The sequence below is a fragment of the Pieris brassicae genome, chromosome 3 (assembly GCF_905147105.1).
Source record: "Pieris brassicae chromosome 3, ilPieBrab1.1, whole genome shotgun sequence".
Taxonomy (NCBI): Eukaryota; Metazoa; Arthropoda; class Insecta; order Lepidoptera; family Pieridae; genus Pieris; species Pieris brassicae.
Window position 1 is genome coordinate 2,074,365 of NC_059667.1, and position 17,472 is coordinate 2,091,836.

At 33.4% G+C, this 17,472-nt stretch overlaps 1 protein-coding gene across 2 annotated transcripts; it reads left to right on the forward strand.

Annotated features, from left to right (window-relative positions):
• Window positions 1-7,710: 7,710 nt before the first annotated feature.
• LOC123707433 (signal transducing adapter molecule 1) lies at window positions 7,711-17,068 on the forward strand. Of its 2 annotated transcripts, none has more exons than XM_045657472.1 (8): window positions 7,711-7,975; window positions 8,798-9,006; window positions 9,642-9,851; window positions 10,748-10,982; window positions 11,486-11,596; window positions 14,027-14,249; window positions 15,876-16,049; window positions 16,895-17,068. In XM_045657472.1, the coding sequence occupies exons 1-8, from the start codon at window positions 7,933-7,935 to the stop codon at window positions 16,899-16,901; spliced, it is 1,212 nt and encodes a 403-aa protein (XP_045513428.1). In that variant the 5' UTR covers window positions 7,711-7,932; the 3' UTR covers window positions 16,902-17,068. The 2 variants fall into 2 exon arrangements, with proteins under 2 accessions (XP_045513428.1, XP_045513429.1); XM_045657473.1 differs by having other exon boundaries at window positions 10,751-10,982.
• Window positions 17,069-17,472: the final 404 nt, after the last annotated feature.

The following is a 17,472-nucleotide window of genomic DNA, read 5'->3' on the forward strand; positions in this document are numbered from 1 at the left end:
TATATATATTAACGTTATGTTATTACACTTATAAATAAGACACACATAGTAAAATAATGTTTTGACACGAGTTATGTAACCTCACTTTAGTTAAGTTACATATAAATATTTTAGGTTATAATTAGAGTAAACCAAATGTAAACAAACATCGTACACTGGACGCCAATATTCAGCTTATATATTGTTATTAAACATTCTCATTTCCGATAATATCCAATAACATAAATGTTGTTTAGATTTATGAACTAATAAGCTAATTTTGTTTTTGTTAGCGGTGAAGTTGCGACAAATTCAATTTTTTTTTATAATCTCATATTTTAAACCATTAAAGTCATGTGTAACCCAACTTGTTTGACAAAGAGTTTTATTCAAACATCTCCATACAAAAGAACCGCCAACGAACTTAATTCACGTTAATACATTTTTTAAATGTTACAAGAGGGATAGGGACAAAACATTTTAGAGTAATTTGTGACATATATGTTTATAAAAGATTGTATACGTTCTAGTTCTTCGGTATTGTAGCGACGCTACGAAATGCTACATTGCACATGCACTCCGTAGCGATGCAGCTACAGCGTCTACGTCGTAACGACGCTACGAAATTGCACGTGCAAAAATTTGCAACAAGCGAATGAATGGCGATTGAAGCTTGAAGATAAAATATAGCAGCACTATCGTAACACGGTCTTTTGTATATTGTCAGATTTTGATTACGTTAATTATCAACAGTACGTCAGTCTTAATAGAAGTGTTATACTTTACCTGATAGGAATTGCTATGCGTCCATGCGTTGGGTTCTCTCTCCCTAAAATATGGCGAGGGGGCCGATGGCTGTCCATGCGTGATACTCGTGAACGGTTGCTACTTGTGGTGACTGGTCGGACTTGAATTCGTGTATGCGGTGATGTTAGTTATTTTTGACTATGTATTTCCGTGTTGTTCCCACGAGAATGTATGTCCGTGCTCCTATTTCACCATGCCTCCTGCTGATGTCATGTGGAACATGGTGCGATGGTTGCAGCTCCTTACAAACGTTGTATAATACAAAATAAAACTTGGCGATTAAAAAGAGTGGCGGAGAGTTTATTGCCAGTTCTTCTCTTCCGTTCTACGCCCTTGATTTGAGAACTGGCAGTAACTGTAAAATTAGAAGCATTTAATGTATATTTCTTTTTTATTGACGTTCATAAGTGTACATTGTGTTACCTATATGAATAAATGATTTTTGACTTGACTAGACTTGACTTGCCTTGCCTGAGGATTGAACATTCTTTCGGCCGACTCTGCTACGGTGACCTGTACCCAGGATAGTATAGAGCAAAAATATGTGAAGGCACAAATACTATTCTATAAATTATATACTAGCATGGGACGGATCCGACATGGTCGCATAATAAGCTTACTACCTAGGTAACACTGAAAATGTTTAGAAAATGAAAAACCGGCATCTCCGTTCCTCTCTACATATCCTCGCATTCGATGGAACCACTGAGAAAAGCAGTGGGCCAATTCTTCCTTAGAGGTCTCTTCTATGGCATTTTCGTACGCTTTCATCTCATCTTCAGGGCTCGTAAAGCGAATACCTCGTATTTTATCTTTAGTTCTTTGGTATAAATGAAAGTCACAGGGTGCCAGGTCAGGACTGTATGGAGGATGACTCATTATCTCGACACCTGCCATAGTCATTCACCAGTCCATGCGAAGGTGTTTCTGGTCGTCGGTTAAAGTATGGGGAATGATTAAGAAAACACTTTTTAAACGGATTGAAGCTATGTATTATTATTATAAACTTATAATTATGTAATTATAGGGAATGATGTTATCACAACACTGATGTTATCTCCAGTAGTAGCTGTTAAAGGACGTACCTCACGCGGATCATCATTGAGATTGCTCGTCCACGCTTTTAAACTCGTTAAACCAATTGTAAATAGTGGCACGAGATGGGGCTTCATTGTGAAATGCTAATCGCAGCCTATCATAGCTTTGTTGTTGAGTAAGCCCACAACGAAAATCATAATAAATCATTCCACGTGTACCAAGAGTTTTAGATTTGCCGCCAATTCACAAAAACAAATGACAAATGATTGCAATACAGGTTACCAAAGAGTTCTAAAATTGAAATTCGAAAAAAAGTTTTCATTTGCAATGTTTCTAACTGGCCCGTTCTAAAAATGTTCAGTGTTAGCCACGTAAATAAGTATCCTTCATTTATAGGTTCATACATACAATACGATTTGTCATTGATCATTGATCTGCCACGCACAAATTTGGCGTGCAAATTTATCTTCAATAATTATATAAAGAGAATTCGTTTATGTGTTGTCCACAGAAGTTCACATCATGAAATAGATTTCTAAAGTTCTTTTTGTAATAAAGTGCAAAGCAGATGTCTCAAACAAAAAATGTGCAAAACAGATGTCTCTAGGTCAATGACTCTTTAATTATCCATGCCCACTAGACTTGCCTAACATTTTCGTAATTTAGTATTATCAGTTATATATTTGTATTTATGTATTTCTGAAAATATCATAATCTGTCTTAATGTTAAACGCTTGTTACACATGAAAATGAACCTAACGCGAATTTTTTTTTGGTAAATGATTTATTATGACTTTCGTTGTGGCCTTACTCAACAAGTAAGCTATGATAGGCTGCGATTAGCATTTCTTAATGAAGCTCCATCTCGTGCCACTATTTACAATTGCTTTAACGAGTAACGTGAACGTTGCAATCCCATCAGTGAATCCATTGAATGGGACGATGTGTAGAGAGGAACGGACATAAATTCGAAAAACAATAAAAGTAGTGGCAACTTTCTACATAAAGCCGTTTAAACTTTTTCAGTATTACCTAGTTAATGGACGAGTGTACGTACTGTTATACGAGAACTTGAAATACTTTATTACTTAAAAAATATTAAAAAAGAGAAACAGAGTAGGTAACATTGTTTCCGAGAATTAACTGCCTCTGCTCCCGCTTGATATACTTAAAAGCCTTCCCTTTTAGATTGGCAAAGGTTCTTCGCCTTTCGCCGTTCTTCGTCATTCTTCTTCTTACAGTACACGCGGTAAAATACGGTCAAATATTAATTGTAGTATCTATGCCGTTTAAAACAATTACTTCAAATGAATTTACGGCTTTGAACGCAAAGCAAAGTTTCCTTGGCCTATTTACATTGACACTTCATGTAACCCGTATAGGAAGAATTCGTTTAGAATTTCTCAATTACTAATGGCAATTTGGTAGGTTCGATATTTCTTAAAAATGGTCTTAAATATATTATTTAATATGTGTATTTTTGTATGTTTATATCAAATAAAGTCAAAAACTAATGGAGAGATTTCTGTCAACATTACAAACAACAGTATATAAAAATAATTGTCCAGGCCAGTTAAGTTAAATGTTTCAATTTAATTACTTGAATAAAAATATTTAAAAAAACTGCCTGCATCTGGAACACATACTATAAGCATTACGATATTATATCGAATATTAGTTAGACGACTCTCGACGGAGTGAAGAACACAAATTGTCTCTGATCTTCGCTATTATTATCCAATCTTTCCCTAGTTTCAATCCCTTTTATTTTTATAATACCTATTTATAATTATCCTACATCACCTTCATTTCCTCCATAGAATTAATTTCTTTGTTACAAATTCATATTTGAACCAAATTTGAATAGAACTAAAGAAAATTAATTATACAGAATGAAACACCATTATTTACCACCAGCCAGGAATAATCGTGGTACGGCGAAGGCAAACCACCTAAGAGAACCAGGTAAAATCTGTTCATCTAATTGTATTTAACAAATAAAATGATTAGAGAATCTGATGCAATAATATAACCTATGTTGCAGCTCCACTCGATAATTATTAATGTATGTATATGACATACAACATAATTATTTATAATTTTGATTTAGTATAGAATATATTTATAGGTGCGCGTGAGGCGAGCACCATATTTTAAATCTTTCTAGGCTTACTAAAGGAATAAGAAACTTCTTAAAGTCTTAAAACACCTTTATTGAAATTAACAAATCGTGCGCACAGCTTGCAGGTTTGATAGATCATTTTGCACTGTATTGTTCGTCACAGACTAACGTTTTAAATCAAATATACTACCATAGACTTATTATGGTTTAATACTTTTTTTTATGGTTAAATTAATTCCAAAACACAAGATGCGTGAGGGCACTATGCGGAAACCTTGTCTATCAAGGACATTAAACCGGTTTGAGACGTGTCATCGTGCCATGACACCTTTGTGGGATACTGCGCTGTTTTAATGCCCTTCGATTTTTAAATATTTAGGCTAGGTAGTTGATTCAGGTATTTATGTACGCTGTGGATAGCGAGCGAGAGAAATCCAACAGACCCATGTTGGGTTTTAGTTAGACACCGCGCCTCGGCAACTTATAAAAGTGACGCGGCGTCTGTAATTTGACTTTGCAACATGAAAATATGTTTATGTACATACCGAAACCCTCATAAATATTATTATTTCATATGAAAAATTACAAAGAACTTTACAAATAAATACTTTGACACATTAATTTTAATTTACGGTATAAATACTTTATGTATTGAACAATAAAACAATAATTGGTATTTTAGATAAAAATATTATTAATTATATTATCAGTGAAACATTGAGGCCCTCACAAAAATGAATTGAAGGGTTTTAATAGCCAAACGACAGTGCGTTAAGTACTGTTCATGGTCGGGAAAATGGATGAGGTTTCTATTGTTTTTGAATTTGCATCGACGTAAAAATGTCGTTAGGTGTACAGTGTGTAATTAAAAGAACGTGTTTGTACACGCACGCAATAAAGAAGTATAACTTCAAAAAGCATTATTAACCTATATAAAAACTAATAGAAAGACTATTTGAATTATACAACAGTATTAAACGCCTCTTACAGCTTCTGTTATCGTTTTTATTCATGCTTTTTAACATGGCCATTTCGGTAACGTTCAAGACGTTGTTTATATATGTTATCTAGATTTCAATTATCTACGAAAATATACATATGTAGAAAACATAATATTACTTACACAATGTTGTCAAAATATTATCGATCTTGTTTTTCGGTTCACAGGTTACTTCTCTGTCTAGAGCTCACATTGTTTTGTCCAGCAATAGCATAGGTCATTGGTATACGAACTACGGGCTACGAACGACTAGCTTTTACAATTACACGCTTAACCGCTCAAGTAAATTTTTATAAAAGGTATAGAAATATTAATTCTGTACAAAATAAAGGTCAATGCGTCTCAAATGACAAATGACAAAATGGTACTACAAAGCTCAAGTAGACCTTTCGTAGAAGTAGAATTCGAGCTTCTTCCTTTTGAAAAAAATCATCGAAGGGCTTGTTGAACTGTCAATCTGCTCACTCTATGTAGAGACATCGTCTCTTTCCGTTTTTTACAAAGTGTACTATGGTCGGTGTTCTGAAGAATTGTTTAGGTTGCCCCCTGCCTCGTTTAGACACATCTCATCCATGGCTTGAGTCTTCAGTCAGCTTCACAGGACACTTTGGAAACTATGGACTCGAGTCCCGATTGGGGTCTTCGATAGTAGTAGTCCTGTACTCAAAGGCTGGCAACGCACGCACTAAAAATGGGTGTCCATGCGCTGCTATGTCTGCCTTTTTTGGGCTTTATGCTCGTTTGTCCCGCTATTATTAAGATAATACCAATAATTGATGTATATTCATAGCAATGAATTGCAAATCGTCCTATAGAGAGGACATTCCATTCTTTTTTAACCCCACAGGACGCTATTATCAATTGGATACCGGTTCCCGAGCGTAGAATCATTTCAATAGTTATGTTTCTTGTTTTGTATAGATTATAGGATTTCTATTTATTAACTTATATATATCTTATTCGTACAATTTCAGCGGTTTTATAATACTGACATGGAATAGCTAGATCGGTTGTTACGAGAAAAGGCATTTGTAATCAGTTGAAGATAAAGAATCCAGCCAAGTTCTACACGTGGCATTTAAGATATAATCAAAGTATCTATACAAATGGTAGGTATTGAACTTCACAGACAACCTGATGACGACAGGTGTCTGTCAAACGGGAACCTTTGCCAAATTACACAAAACCCCCATTCGATTTGGATTCAGTCCAATCCAAAATCAAATAGACTTTTCTTTTAATATGCAGCTTTAACACTTCCGTTTTTATATCTAACAGGGATATAACATTATTACTAATAATGACTTAAAAATATATTCAGTATGCACAGCAATAACGACAAAGAGAAATATGTTTCAAAACTAGTATTTTTTTTTATATTTAACAATAATATCAAACAACAAACGAATTTTAAATCTATAATTATTCAAAAGGTCGATTGAAAAGAAACCATATTGATATAACCGATTCAATATTCCGTATTTACAAAATATTCAGTTCTCACTTATGATCTAATTTATTATTATTCTACGCCGATAATACACCATTTAAATATAGTATAAGTAACAATGTTAATTGTAGAAAAATCCCAAGCGTTAACGCACATGACATGCAAGTATGTGTCAGCCGTATGCGGTAATAAATTCATTGTGTAATGGGCAAGCCACATTTTAAATTGGGCCGTCCCTCCCAAGAGTGCCTCGCGCATCTACAAAACTATTCAGAAACGCATCTTAGAACGAGTTCAATTGCTACTAGCGCCACCTGTTATTGCTTATATTAAATTAATTTTATCTTCGTATAATCTGTCTCTAGAACTACGAACGACATTAATACTACGCCTAATATACAAAAAAAGAAACAAACAAATCAGTCCTATCACCGTTTTGTCATCACAATATGATGATGAGACAGTGTTTTAGTTAGATCAATGTAATGAGACGGATTTGGTTTTTATAAACGACATAATTATTTGACTGTATGTGATTCAAATCAAAATAGTAATAATAATAAGTATAACATATACGCATTGAATTAAAAAAAAAAGATTTTATGACTTAGATATTTTTATAAACCTACGACCAAAGACAATAAATTAAATTACAAGAAAATGGTCTTTGGTATGACTTTGGCAACTAAATTCACAATATTATAATCAATGGCATTACGCGTAGCAAGCGTATCACGGAAGTGTTTAGCTATGCAAGTTAAGGTCATTACCATAGGTACATATATAAAATTTATAATTGAATCATATTCAAGGTGAAAATAGTTCCAGCAAAATAAAACACTATAAGCCTTTAATGTATATATCTTCACGTTTCAGGTAAGCTGTTAGACATTTATTTTTAAAGTACATCTTTAAATCCGTAAATCTTTAAAATAATAATTTATCTATACGAAGCCAACAATAAAAAATGTGCATACGTTATTTCACACAGTAACATAATATATTATGGTAAAAATCTTTATGTAAGTTGCGATGCAATTGTATTTCAATGTTGGAATAGCGCCATCTACACGCTTTTTATGACTAGATATAAAAATAGTTTGTTTACGTTTATTACAGATTTCAACAGAGATATCTCTGAACTTGTAAAATGTTATATAGCGCAAACCAGTCTCCTTGTACTGTTTTTTTTTATTCTGTGTAGAACAAGACAAATTAATAAACAGTTGATAATATATACTTGAACGTCAAAAGATTGTCAGTTATCATTTGTCGCAACAAATGACAACCGAGTTTCTGTTGACTGTTCATAGATAGACAGCTTCAGCTAACAGCTTGTTGTTTTCTTCTGACTTTTCATAACATTAATCATTTAACAGGATTATAAACAAGATAAAATTAAATGTTACAAGTCTAAATCTTAAACAAAGAGATCGTATTCCTCAATGTGATTGCCGTAATATTTGCGTCCATATCAAATAAAAGTTACCATCTATTTCGTGTACTAAAAAGGTGAACAAAAAAGAAAGCCACGAAATGGGAATCTTTGGAACATCGTCACCATTTGACGCAGACGTTGGTAAGTTGATTAACCTTTTAATTAGAGAGCTTGTGAATAACGATAAGTTAATAAGCCTCAGTTTAAACTGTTAGGGACGGCAAGTATGACTTTATAGTGTTAAGGAAAAATTGTAATGAATGTATTGTGCAATGACTGTAGAAGCATTTTTTATAGTTAATATTCATTTGTATAGTGCAGTACAATACTGTCTTTCATTTACCTCTCCAAAGAATATGTTAGAATAAAAACTCGGAAAATTCTAGTATAACAAATGTTAATATAGAAAAATAATATAATGAGCAGTAATATTGTTACTCATATAGATATTAACATGTTTAAACATGTGAGTCATATTTTTATCAAAATGCAATATTGGTAAATTGTTACAGTAAATAATCTATAGACATAAACATAGACTAAACATTTGGAATGGAAAATTTAATTTAACTAAAGACTAAAGTGTGGTGTCGAAGTACTTATTAATTAAACAATGAATATCTCTTATGTTAACATTACAAACATGCTAATTAGGAGGAAGAGCTATTAATTGATTTCTTTATTTCATATGTATTCGTACAATTATATTTTGATACACAGAACAAATAATGGACTGCATATTTTGAAATAAAACACAAAATAAATAAAATGATAATAAATATAGACACAGATAGCAATTTTACTTGTTAAACAGCACAAGACATGAGGGATTGGAGTCTGCTGTTTAAGCATCAAATGATTACTACAGTATTTTAAAGGCAGTATCAGAATAACTACCTGAATTTTTACATCCTCATTATCATTATTAATATATGTGAATTATAAATATACTTTTATTTACAGAGCGTGCAACAAGTGAAAATAACACAAGTGAAGAATGGGGACTTATATTGGAGATTTGCGATCGAGCTGGTGCAAGTGCCACAAATTCAAGAGATTGTCTCCGTGCTGTCATGCGGCGTCTTGCTCATCCAGATCCTCATGTACAAGTCCATGCAGCTACCTTACTTGATGCTTGTGTATCCAATTGTGGAAAGATATTCCATTTAGAGGTACATATATTTTGATATTAAAAACAAAAAAAAAACATTGCACAGCTTTTTAAAATGAGCTATCAAATGTTTCATTATTATTTAGTAGACATACTAGCAGCAAATGCTGATTAATTTATTTTTAAAAGAAATCTTAGCACAGGACAACATTTTAGACTTCGTGTTTAGTTTTACCATAGAGATACTTGTTCTTATTTAAAGTTAATGTAGTCTTCATTGTTGAAAATAATAGTAGCCTGAAACGAAATTGTATGTTCCTTGACATAAACATTTTTAAACAGTGGTTAATAGTAGAATGTTAAAACCAGATAAAGATGTTATTGTACAGTTCTATATAACCTTAATTATATATATATATATAGGATTTTATACTATATCAGTGACAAGCTTTGATAATAATAAATCATCTGGTAGTGCTATTTTTGTTTACCTTCAGCAATCAATTGTTAATTGAGCTCATAAATAAATGTATCAAGCCATCATTGAACACACAACCTTGGTTAATATTTACACATGTAAGCTTGGACACAGTTAAAACATTACTAGGTTGTAATATTCAAGCTTGGTATTTGTAATTTAGTTTTCAATTTCTAATACCAAATTTTTTGGAATAATGAAACTTTCTATAATCATAGGTTGCATCACGTGAATTCGAAATGGAATACCGCCGTTTACTCTCCCGTGCCCAGCCGGCTGTTGCACAGAAATTAAGAGCATTGCTACGGAAATGGGCTGATGGAGAGTTCAAGAATGACTCCCAACTTGATCTGATTCCATCTCTACATACTAAGCTGTGTGCAGAATTAGGAGAAAAGTCTATTGCTGTACCTACTACTGATACACAGGTATGATGACCCATCAGTGAATATACTTTAGTTACTATATAGTTAAACATTATGTAAATAAGAATTTTCTTATGTTTATTATATGACGAATCTGCTGTCTCCCTACCAAAGTTTTTATTTAATAAGTCGAATTATAAAGTTAACAAAAGCAACTAGCATTTTGAAGGGTTTCATCTATATTAAAATTTACCAAACTATTGCTTGCCAAACCATAGGTTTATCGTACTATCTTCTTCAAAATCTAAAAAGAGTAGCGGAGAGTTTCTTGCCAGTTCTTCTCTTCTGTTTTGAGCCCTTGATTTGAGATCTGGTAGTAAATGTAAAATTAGGAGCATTATTTCTTTAGTTCTTTTTTTTTGACATTCATAAGTGTACATTGTGTTTGTTGCCTATATGAATAAATGATTTTTTGACTTTGATCTTCATACTGAGGGTTGTGCCTCTCTTGAAAAGCCCTAAGCGATAAGTTGACTTGCTGGCTCCCGACCACTCTATCCTCAGTCATAGTGCATAGTGATGTTGAGACTACATCATACTATATGTATACATATACTTATAGTTATGTATACATTTATTTCAAATGGTACTATGTATATTTTACGGCAAATTTTATAAGTTTCATTTTTTTAATTATATTTAAAGTAACTTAATATTCATTATCTTGACAATGAAATGATAAATCATTCAGAATCTTCCACATTATATTCTGAGGGTTTAATCCAAATATATCTGTGATCAGACAATGATAAGTACATTTTTGATCAGTATGAGTTTCATATTTTGATAGTGCCTTCAAGATTTCTTAATAATTTAATTGCTTGTCCTGTAAATGAAATTGCATTTATCATATTCAGACCTATGGCCACAGATATATAGGTTTATTTTGTACCCTCCAGCAGTCTTCCAAAGACGTAGCAGCTCAACGAGAGCAAGAAGAGTTGGCTCGAGCGATCGCTCTTTCATTAAGAGAGGCCAATCCCACAGCAGGACCCGCGAACACATCGACCTCGAAGACTCTTTATCCCCGCGTGGAGTCGACAAATGAACCACCACCTGCGAGAAAAGTCCGCGCTTTGTACGACTTCGAAGCTGCTGAAGATAATGAGCTGACCTTTGTATCTGGAGAAATAGGTATGAGCTGTGTATGATAAATTAAAATTTCTTATAGTGATAACATTTTTCATAGTTTTTAATATACTGTATTAAAGTACTAGTACGGAGTACTAACATGACTGGAATATGGAACAGGCTTACTCTCTGATATAGTCCTTCGGGACTCTTCGAGCATCATTGTGTTTATTATGTTAGATCAGGTTTACTTTTTATATTTTATTTCTTTCGAGACGACATAAGAAAGCGTGTTGATCATGACGTACAGATCCTTGCTGTTACCCAAGTTAAGCTCTGTACTTCGATAATGATATTTGCTAATGAATTGTAACAGTAAGTTGAACAACTAACTTTAAAAAATAAACTTCTATGGTTACATTCATACAAACAAGAGGTTTTTCTAATGTTTTCTAATGTTGTTTATTTTGTAAAATTAATCATTAAAAAATATATATTTTACTAATTCTTTAATGAGACTTTGGTACTGTTGGAAACTATTTTTAATTAATAGTGTGTTTTTTCAGTACACGTGACCGACTCCACCGACCCCAACTGGTGGAAAGGCTATAATGACCGTGGCGAGGGATTGTTTCCAGCGAATTTTGTTACCTCCGATCTTAGTGAACCAGCTCCAGGTAAATCTTTTCGTATTCTTGAATATATTTATTTATTTACACTTTGTTACCTTATACAAAAACATACATATAAAAAAAACAGCTTACATAATTTATTAGGCAACAGGCGGCCTGGCCTTATCGCTAACAAGCGATTTCTTCCAGGCAACCCTTATATGGAACAATTAGAAAATAAACACCTACAGAGGGTACAAGAAGTACATAACAATTAACAAAAAGAACACAAAATAACTAATTATAACTAAAATAAAGTAAAATTATTAAAAAAATATTGAGTCGCAAATTAATATGTATATAAAATGATGATCACGCACGCTGAAAAGTACGCGAAACGTCGGAAAAACATTAAAATTTAGAATTATGTAAATAACTATAAGTTTTAATAATAATAACATAGCTTTAATTCTTTTCTTTAATATCTTTACTTAACAGTAAGTGTCGCATTTCAGGGCTCCCTTAATTTTGTAGTTAGGGTCCTTACATTTGTAAAGGCATTCATATTTTACATACTCCTGCACAAATGTATAGGTAATGTCTTCGGCCCACTTCGCCATTTTTTACGACACAGCGTCCGACGCTAAACAATAAAATGACATGTTTTGACAGACACGATGCGAGGGAGGGTGCTCGTGACGTCACTAGCAGTTCAATCGCAACAAAATAGAACACACTTCTAATCACTTTACTACGCAGGCAACTAATCAGTCACCGTCCACACTTGTTTTCTACTAATCACATGCACTCGCACTAATCAAAGTGAATACAGGACTTTACGCCGAGTTCGTGTCAATCATATTGCGACGGTAGTCCCGCCAATGACACAAACATTCATTTCTTTCACGAACATCTTTTGTTTAAGTTTACACGGACGGTCAGCAACCTTTTTAAATAGATATCAGCTAAGCGTAGATAAGCGTTTTTGTTCCGGAGTTAAATATATGTGTCGGTTACAAAGTGATATTCTGAGTTATTTTTAAATTTACAAGTGAATAATAGTGTGCAAATGTTTTCAATAATAAATTCATATAAACTAAACAAATATACGTTTCTTTATCTCAACCACTGCTTGTAATGACTTCCGGATATAACGATGTCAGTCTATGGTGTCTATGGTCTATGGAATGTCTATGGTGTGGGAATCTAAAGAGGGGCAGGAAGATTGAACACCATGTTTGGGAAAAATTTAAAGAGGCCTGAGTTGAAGGATAAGCTGTAATATATAAATAATTGTTTGCAGATAGATTATATATATGTAGATATATAGAGAATTAGTATAGCTATAGTCGACGCGTTATGAACCGAGGCTTCGAGTCATAAAACATATTTATCTGTCAGTCACGCTCGTACTTACAGGTGTTGTTCGTAAGAATTGTAGAGGTGCATATCGATAACGCGATAGGTACGATCGATATGCAAAATTATGTTAAGTTTTAATAGAAATAATTTTTGGCTATCTGAATATAAAATTTAAGCTTTTAAGATAATTATCACCACTTAATTTCTTCAAAATCACGTTAGAACATAAATTCTCGATTGTGCGTATTGCTTAACGAAGCGTAAGTAATGTAATGAGTGTCATAATAAAAAAATCTTATAAAAAGACAACTCATACTCGTAACGACCAATCAGGAGTCAAAGTGTCAATTGTCAAGTGTCGTACGTAGCTAAAGTGTCAATAACTTACTAGTGTCGATGTTACTAATGGCGATTGATCGGTTCAAAAGAACCAGATCTTCAAATCCTCGCTAACGAATGGGTCACTTCGTTGAAAATGATTCGTTCGCTCAATGAGGTCGCGAGTCGTGGTGGGTCATAGCGATCCGTGGGATCTATGAGACGAAGTAACGAACGAACCAAGCGGTTCGATGCGGTATTTAAAATTTACGAGGGAGACAATCGAATATGATACTTAAATGTAGGTAAATTGTAGCTAGAATTTATTATATACTTTTAGTTTGCTTCTACATAAGTTTAATAAGCTATTCTATGGCGGTACAAATAAGGTTCAATTCTCAATATAGGTCGTGGTTATGTTATTGTTGAACTACTAAATACGCGTGAAAATAATTAATTTCGAAAGTTTCTCTTTTTTAAAATAATAACAAAATAAGTTAAGAGCTAATATTTATTAAGTAAGGTATTTCAATAATTTATATTTGTAAAGTAGGTAGTATATACTAGGTAGTTATATGAAATTGAATGAATCGTTTGATTGAACGGGTCGAACGAACCAGATCATTTTGTCAATGGCTCAGTATTGATTCAGATCGAGCGAACGACACATGCATAGTGTACGACTCACCTCTTATATGTATTAGATGCACTTGTATAATATATTTAATTTACATTTAGCAGGTAAATTAAATATAATGATTATTATTATTTTTCTATTTAGATGCAAAGTTGTAATAATACGCTACCGCGTTTCAGAAAGTGAAACATGTCCGCCAGCGACATCTAGCGGCAAGACCGTGCAATTCGCACCCGAGACGCCTCTGCGCATAGACGAGTCTTGTATGGACGAAGCGCTCGCCTTACTCCACGAAGCGGATCCAACTGGCGAAACACCAGATGACGCGCGTCAGTCAGAGCTTGAAGCACGCGTATACGCAATGGGGCCGCTCGTTGATGCCGCTCTGGAGAAGGCTGATAGGTATTTTCAAAAAAATATTTCATTGCTATGTAGCCGGTGAGCAGGTTCGTGGGGTTTCTAAGCGAAAGATGTAGGTCTGCTCATCATGCATTTCATATATATGTCACAGTAAAGTAGTTAATTGAATCTCTAGATGGTTAATTAAAAATCTATATTACCCAATTACATTAACAATAATTAATTACGGTGGTGGTTTTTGTTTGGAGATGTTTAAATAAATCTCTATGTTTAAAGAGAGCGTTCAAGTATTACGTAACGAATTTTGGGGGGGGGGGGGGGGTCTTGTAAAACGTTACGATGCCATGATTGAATTACGCGTTATTTGTTAATATTATTTTCGACTTTCCAGTACTTTACACCACATAATAGTAAGATTTAAGTATAAAGAGTCACTGGGAGTGGTCACGAAACGTTTTACTATTGGATACAGAAACGTTACGGCGCGTTTCATGGCGAGGGGGGGGGGGATTCAAGAATCTCCAAAAATTGCGTGACGTTATACTTGAACGCTTCCAAAGTTGGGTAATAAACTGACTTTAAAGGTTTAAAACAGGAGCATATAACTAATAAATGAGGGGTTACGACGCTAACAGAAACAAACTTGGCTTATCTAAGGGTTCATAAATCTAAATGACACTTATGTTATCGGAAACGACAATATTAAAATTCAATTAATAAGTGTGGTAAAAACTAAAGGGTTCATATTAGCTTCAATGATTGTTAACATTTGTTTACGCTTCTAATCATTACCTAAAATATTTATATGTAACTTAACTAAAATCGCCGCCATTATATTAATTTATAAGAATTTTAAACTTGAGTTAAGTAACCTACGCGTGCTTACGGGTTTCACGCAGCGTGCGTGGTCACGGTGACCACGTAAAATTATGTAAATAATTATAAGTTTCTAATAATAATACATAGTTTCAATCCGTTTAAAAAGTGTTTTCTTAATGTGTAAAAGCTTTGTTAACAAAAGACAATAAAATTAGGTTACTTAACTCAAGTTTAAAATTCTTATAAATTAATATAATGGCGGCGACCATGCGTCAGGTTGTCTCTCTCCCTAAAATATGGCGGGGGTTGGCCATGCGTGATACTTCGTAGTATCTTCGTAGTAGTACTTGCTACTTGTGGTAACTGGTCCTACTTGAGTTCGTGTATGCGGTGATGTTAGTTATTTTCGACTATGTATTTGCGTGTTGTTCCCACGAGATTGTAAGTGCGTGCTTCTGTTTGACCATGCTGACTGCTGATAGAGGATCTTTGACAATCTGAGAGAAATCTTTGTTTTATTAGTATTTATTACATAAGATTTCATGTGGAACGTGGTGTAATGGTTGCAGCTCCTTACAAACTTTGTGAAAAACTTGGCAATTAAAAAGAGTCACGGAGAGTTTATTGCCAGTTCTTCTCTTCCGTTCTACGCCCTTGATTTGAGAACTGGCAGCAAATGTAAAATTAGAAGCATTTATTTTTTGACGTTCATACATACATTGTGTTACCTATATGGATAAATGGTTTTTGACTTTGACTATATTATAACAGTGTTTCGTGTTTATATGTAATTGTCTATGCCATGAATTAGCCATTGTAACACTTAAGCAAATATTAAACATTTTCCAGGCGCCACGCCCGCCTGACACAGCTAAGCTCAGACCTAGTAGACGCGTTGAACCTCTACCATGAGCTTATGCGCGAACCGAAGCCGATGTACCAGCAGTACATGCCGATGATGGGCGTGCCACCTGGACCTCACCCGTCTCACCCTCATATGGGCCCGCAGCCACAACCGCCTAGGTATTGTCTTACCATTTTGTTGAGCCATAGAATGATGAACATAAAATTGCAATAATTTTTTTTTTAATTTTCAGTATCCAATCGAAAAAAACTTTTTTTTAAATATTTTTTATACACAATTGTGTTATATAATAAAAACCATAGATTTTTGATTTACAAAAAATAAAGAAAATTGGAAATTTTATTGCTACCCGTAACTATTTGTAGTTTATACTTGAAATCGAAAAAGGTTTTACCCGATGTTCCGAAGCCTAGGCCAACATTGCTCTGTGACATATTTTTTTAATTATTCATTTAATGGCAATAAAAAATATATCAAAATACTTTTACAATACTAAAAAGAGTTTATATAATAAATACAGTATTAATAATTATAATTATACTATTAAACGGTGCAAAGTGTTCTACTTTGGAATTGATATCAGACAAGCCCAGTCTCTAAATTTATTTAAAAATATAATTGATAATTTTTCTTCTGTCTCGTAATTAGCTACTACTTATGTATATTAATTATGAGTAAATTAACCTTTGGATGAGCTTTTACATATTATTATTTATATTTTTTCTTTGGATTTAATTTTAGTTACACTTGCATGTTATTTTGAGTTTTTTTTTGTTGTTAATTAATCATGCACTTATACTTTAGCCTTTGTAGGTGTTTCTTTTTTTTAATTCTCCCATATTAGGGTTGCCTGGAAGAAATCGCTTGTTAGCGATAAGGCCGCCCGTAGCCTAATAACTTATGTGACCTACTTACTTTTTTGTTTTTTTGTTTGTATATGTATAATTATGGTAACAAAGTATAAATAAATAAATAAATAAATAAAAATAATTTCTAATTACAGGTGCTGATCATTCCCGCAATTGTAAATAGCGTCCAAAACGTTAATATATAAATTATTGTCTTCTTATAGTTAGCCTAATCGTGTGTTAATTCTGATGAACATTTCGATTATAGACATATTTTTGTGTCTCATATTACGGATTGGAAATATATTTTTAAAAAAAAAAAAAAAAAAAAAAAAAAATCGCTCGACAGGCAAACGTTTCTGACAGTGAAGTTACGCTTCGTATGAAACTAAGTCAAAGGCCGAACGGATGACTCGGATCCTGAAATGAGCGCGTCTTAAAAGGCCGGCAACGCACTCGCTTACCCTCGAGCATTGAAAGTGTAGCACTTAACATCGGGTCAGCCGTTACCCATCCGTTTGATAGCTGTAAAAATAAGTCCCCAAATCTTATTTCAGTGTACATCAGACTTAGCACAGTGAATGGACGAAATATAGTCTAAAATTTATTTTATACAAATTATTCCGGTTTAGGTAATTGAGAAAATGTAGAAGTTCCGTTCAAGTACCTGAGCAAACAACCCAGCAGTAGCAGTTAACACTTGTCATCAGAAACTTATAATATTATAACCAAT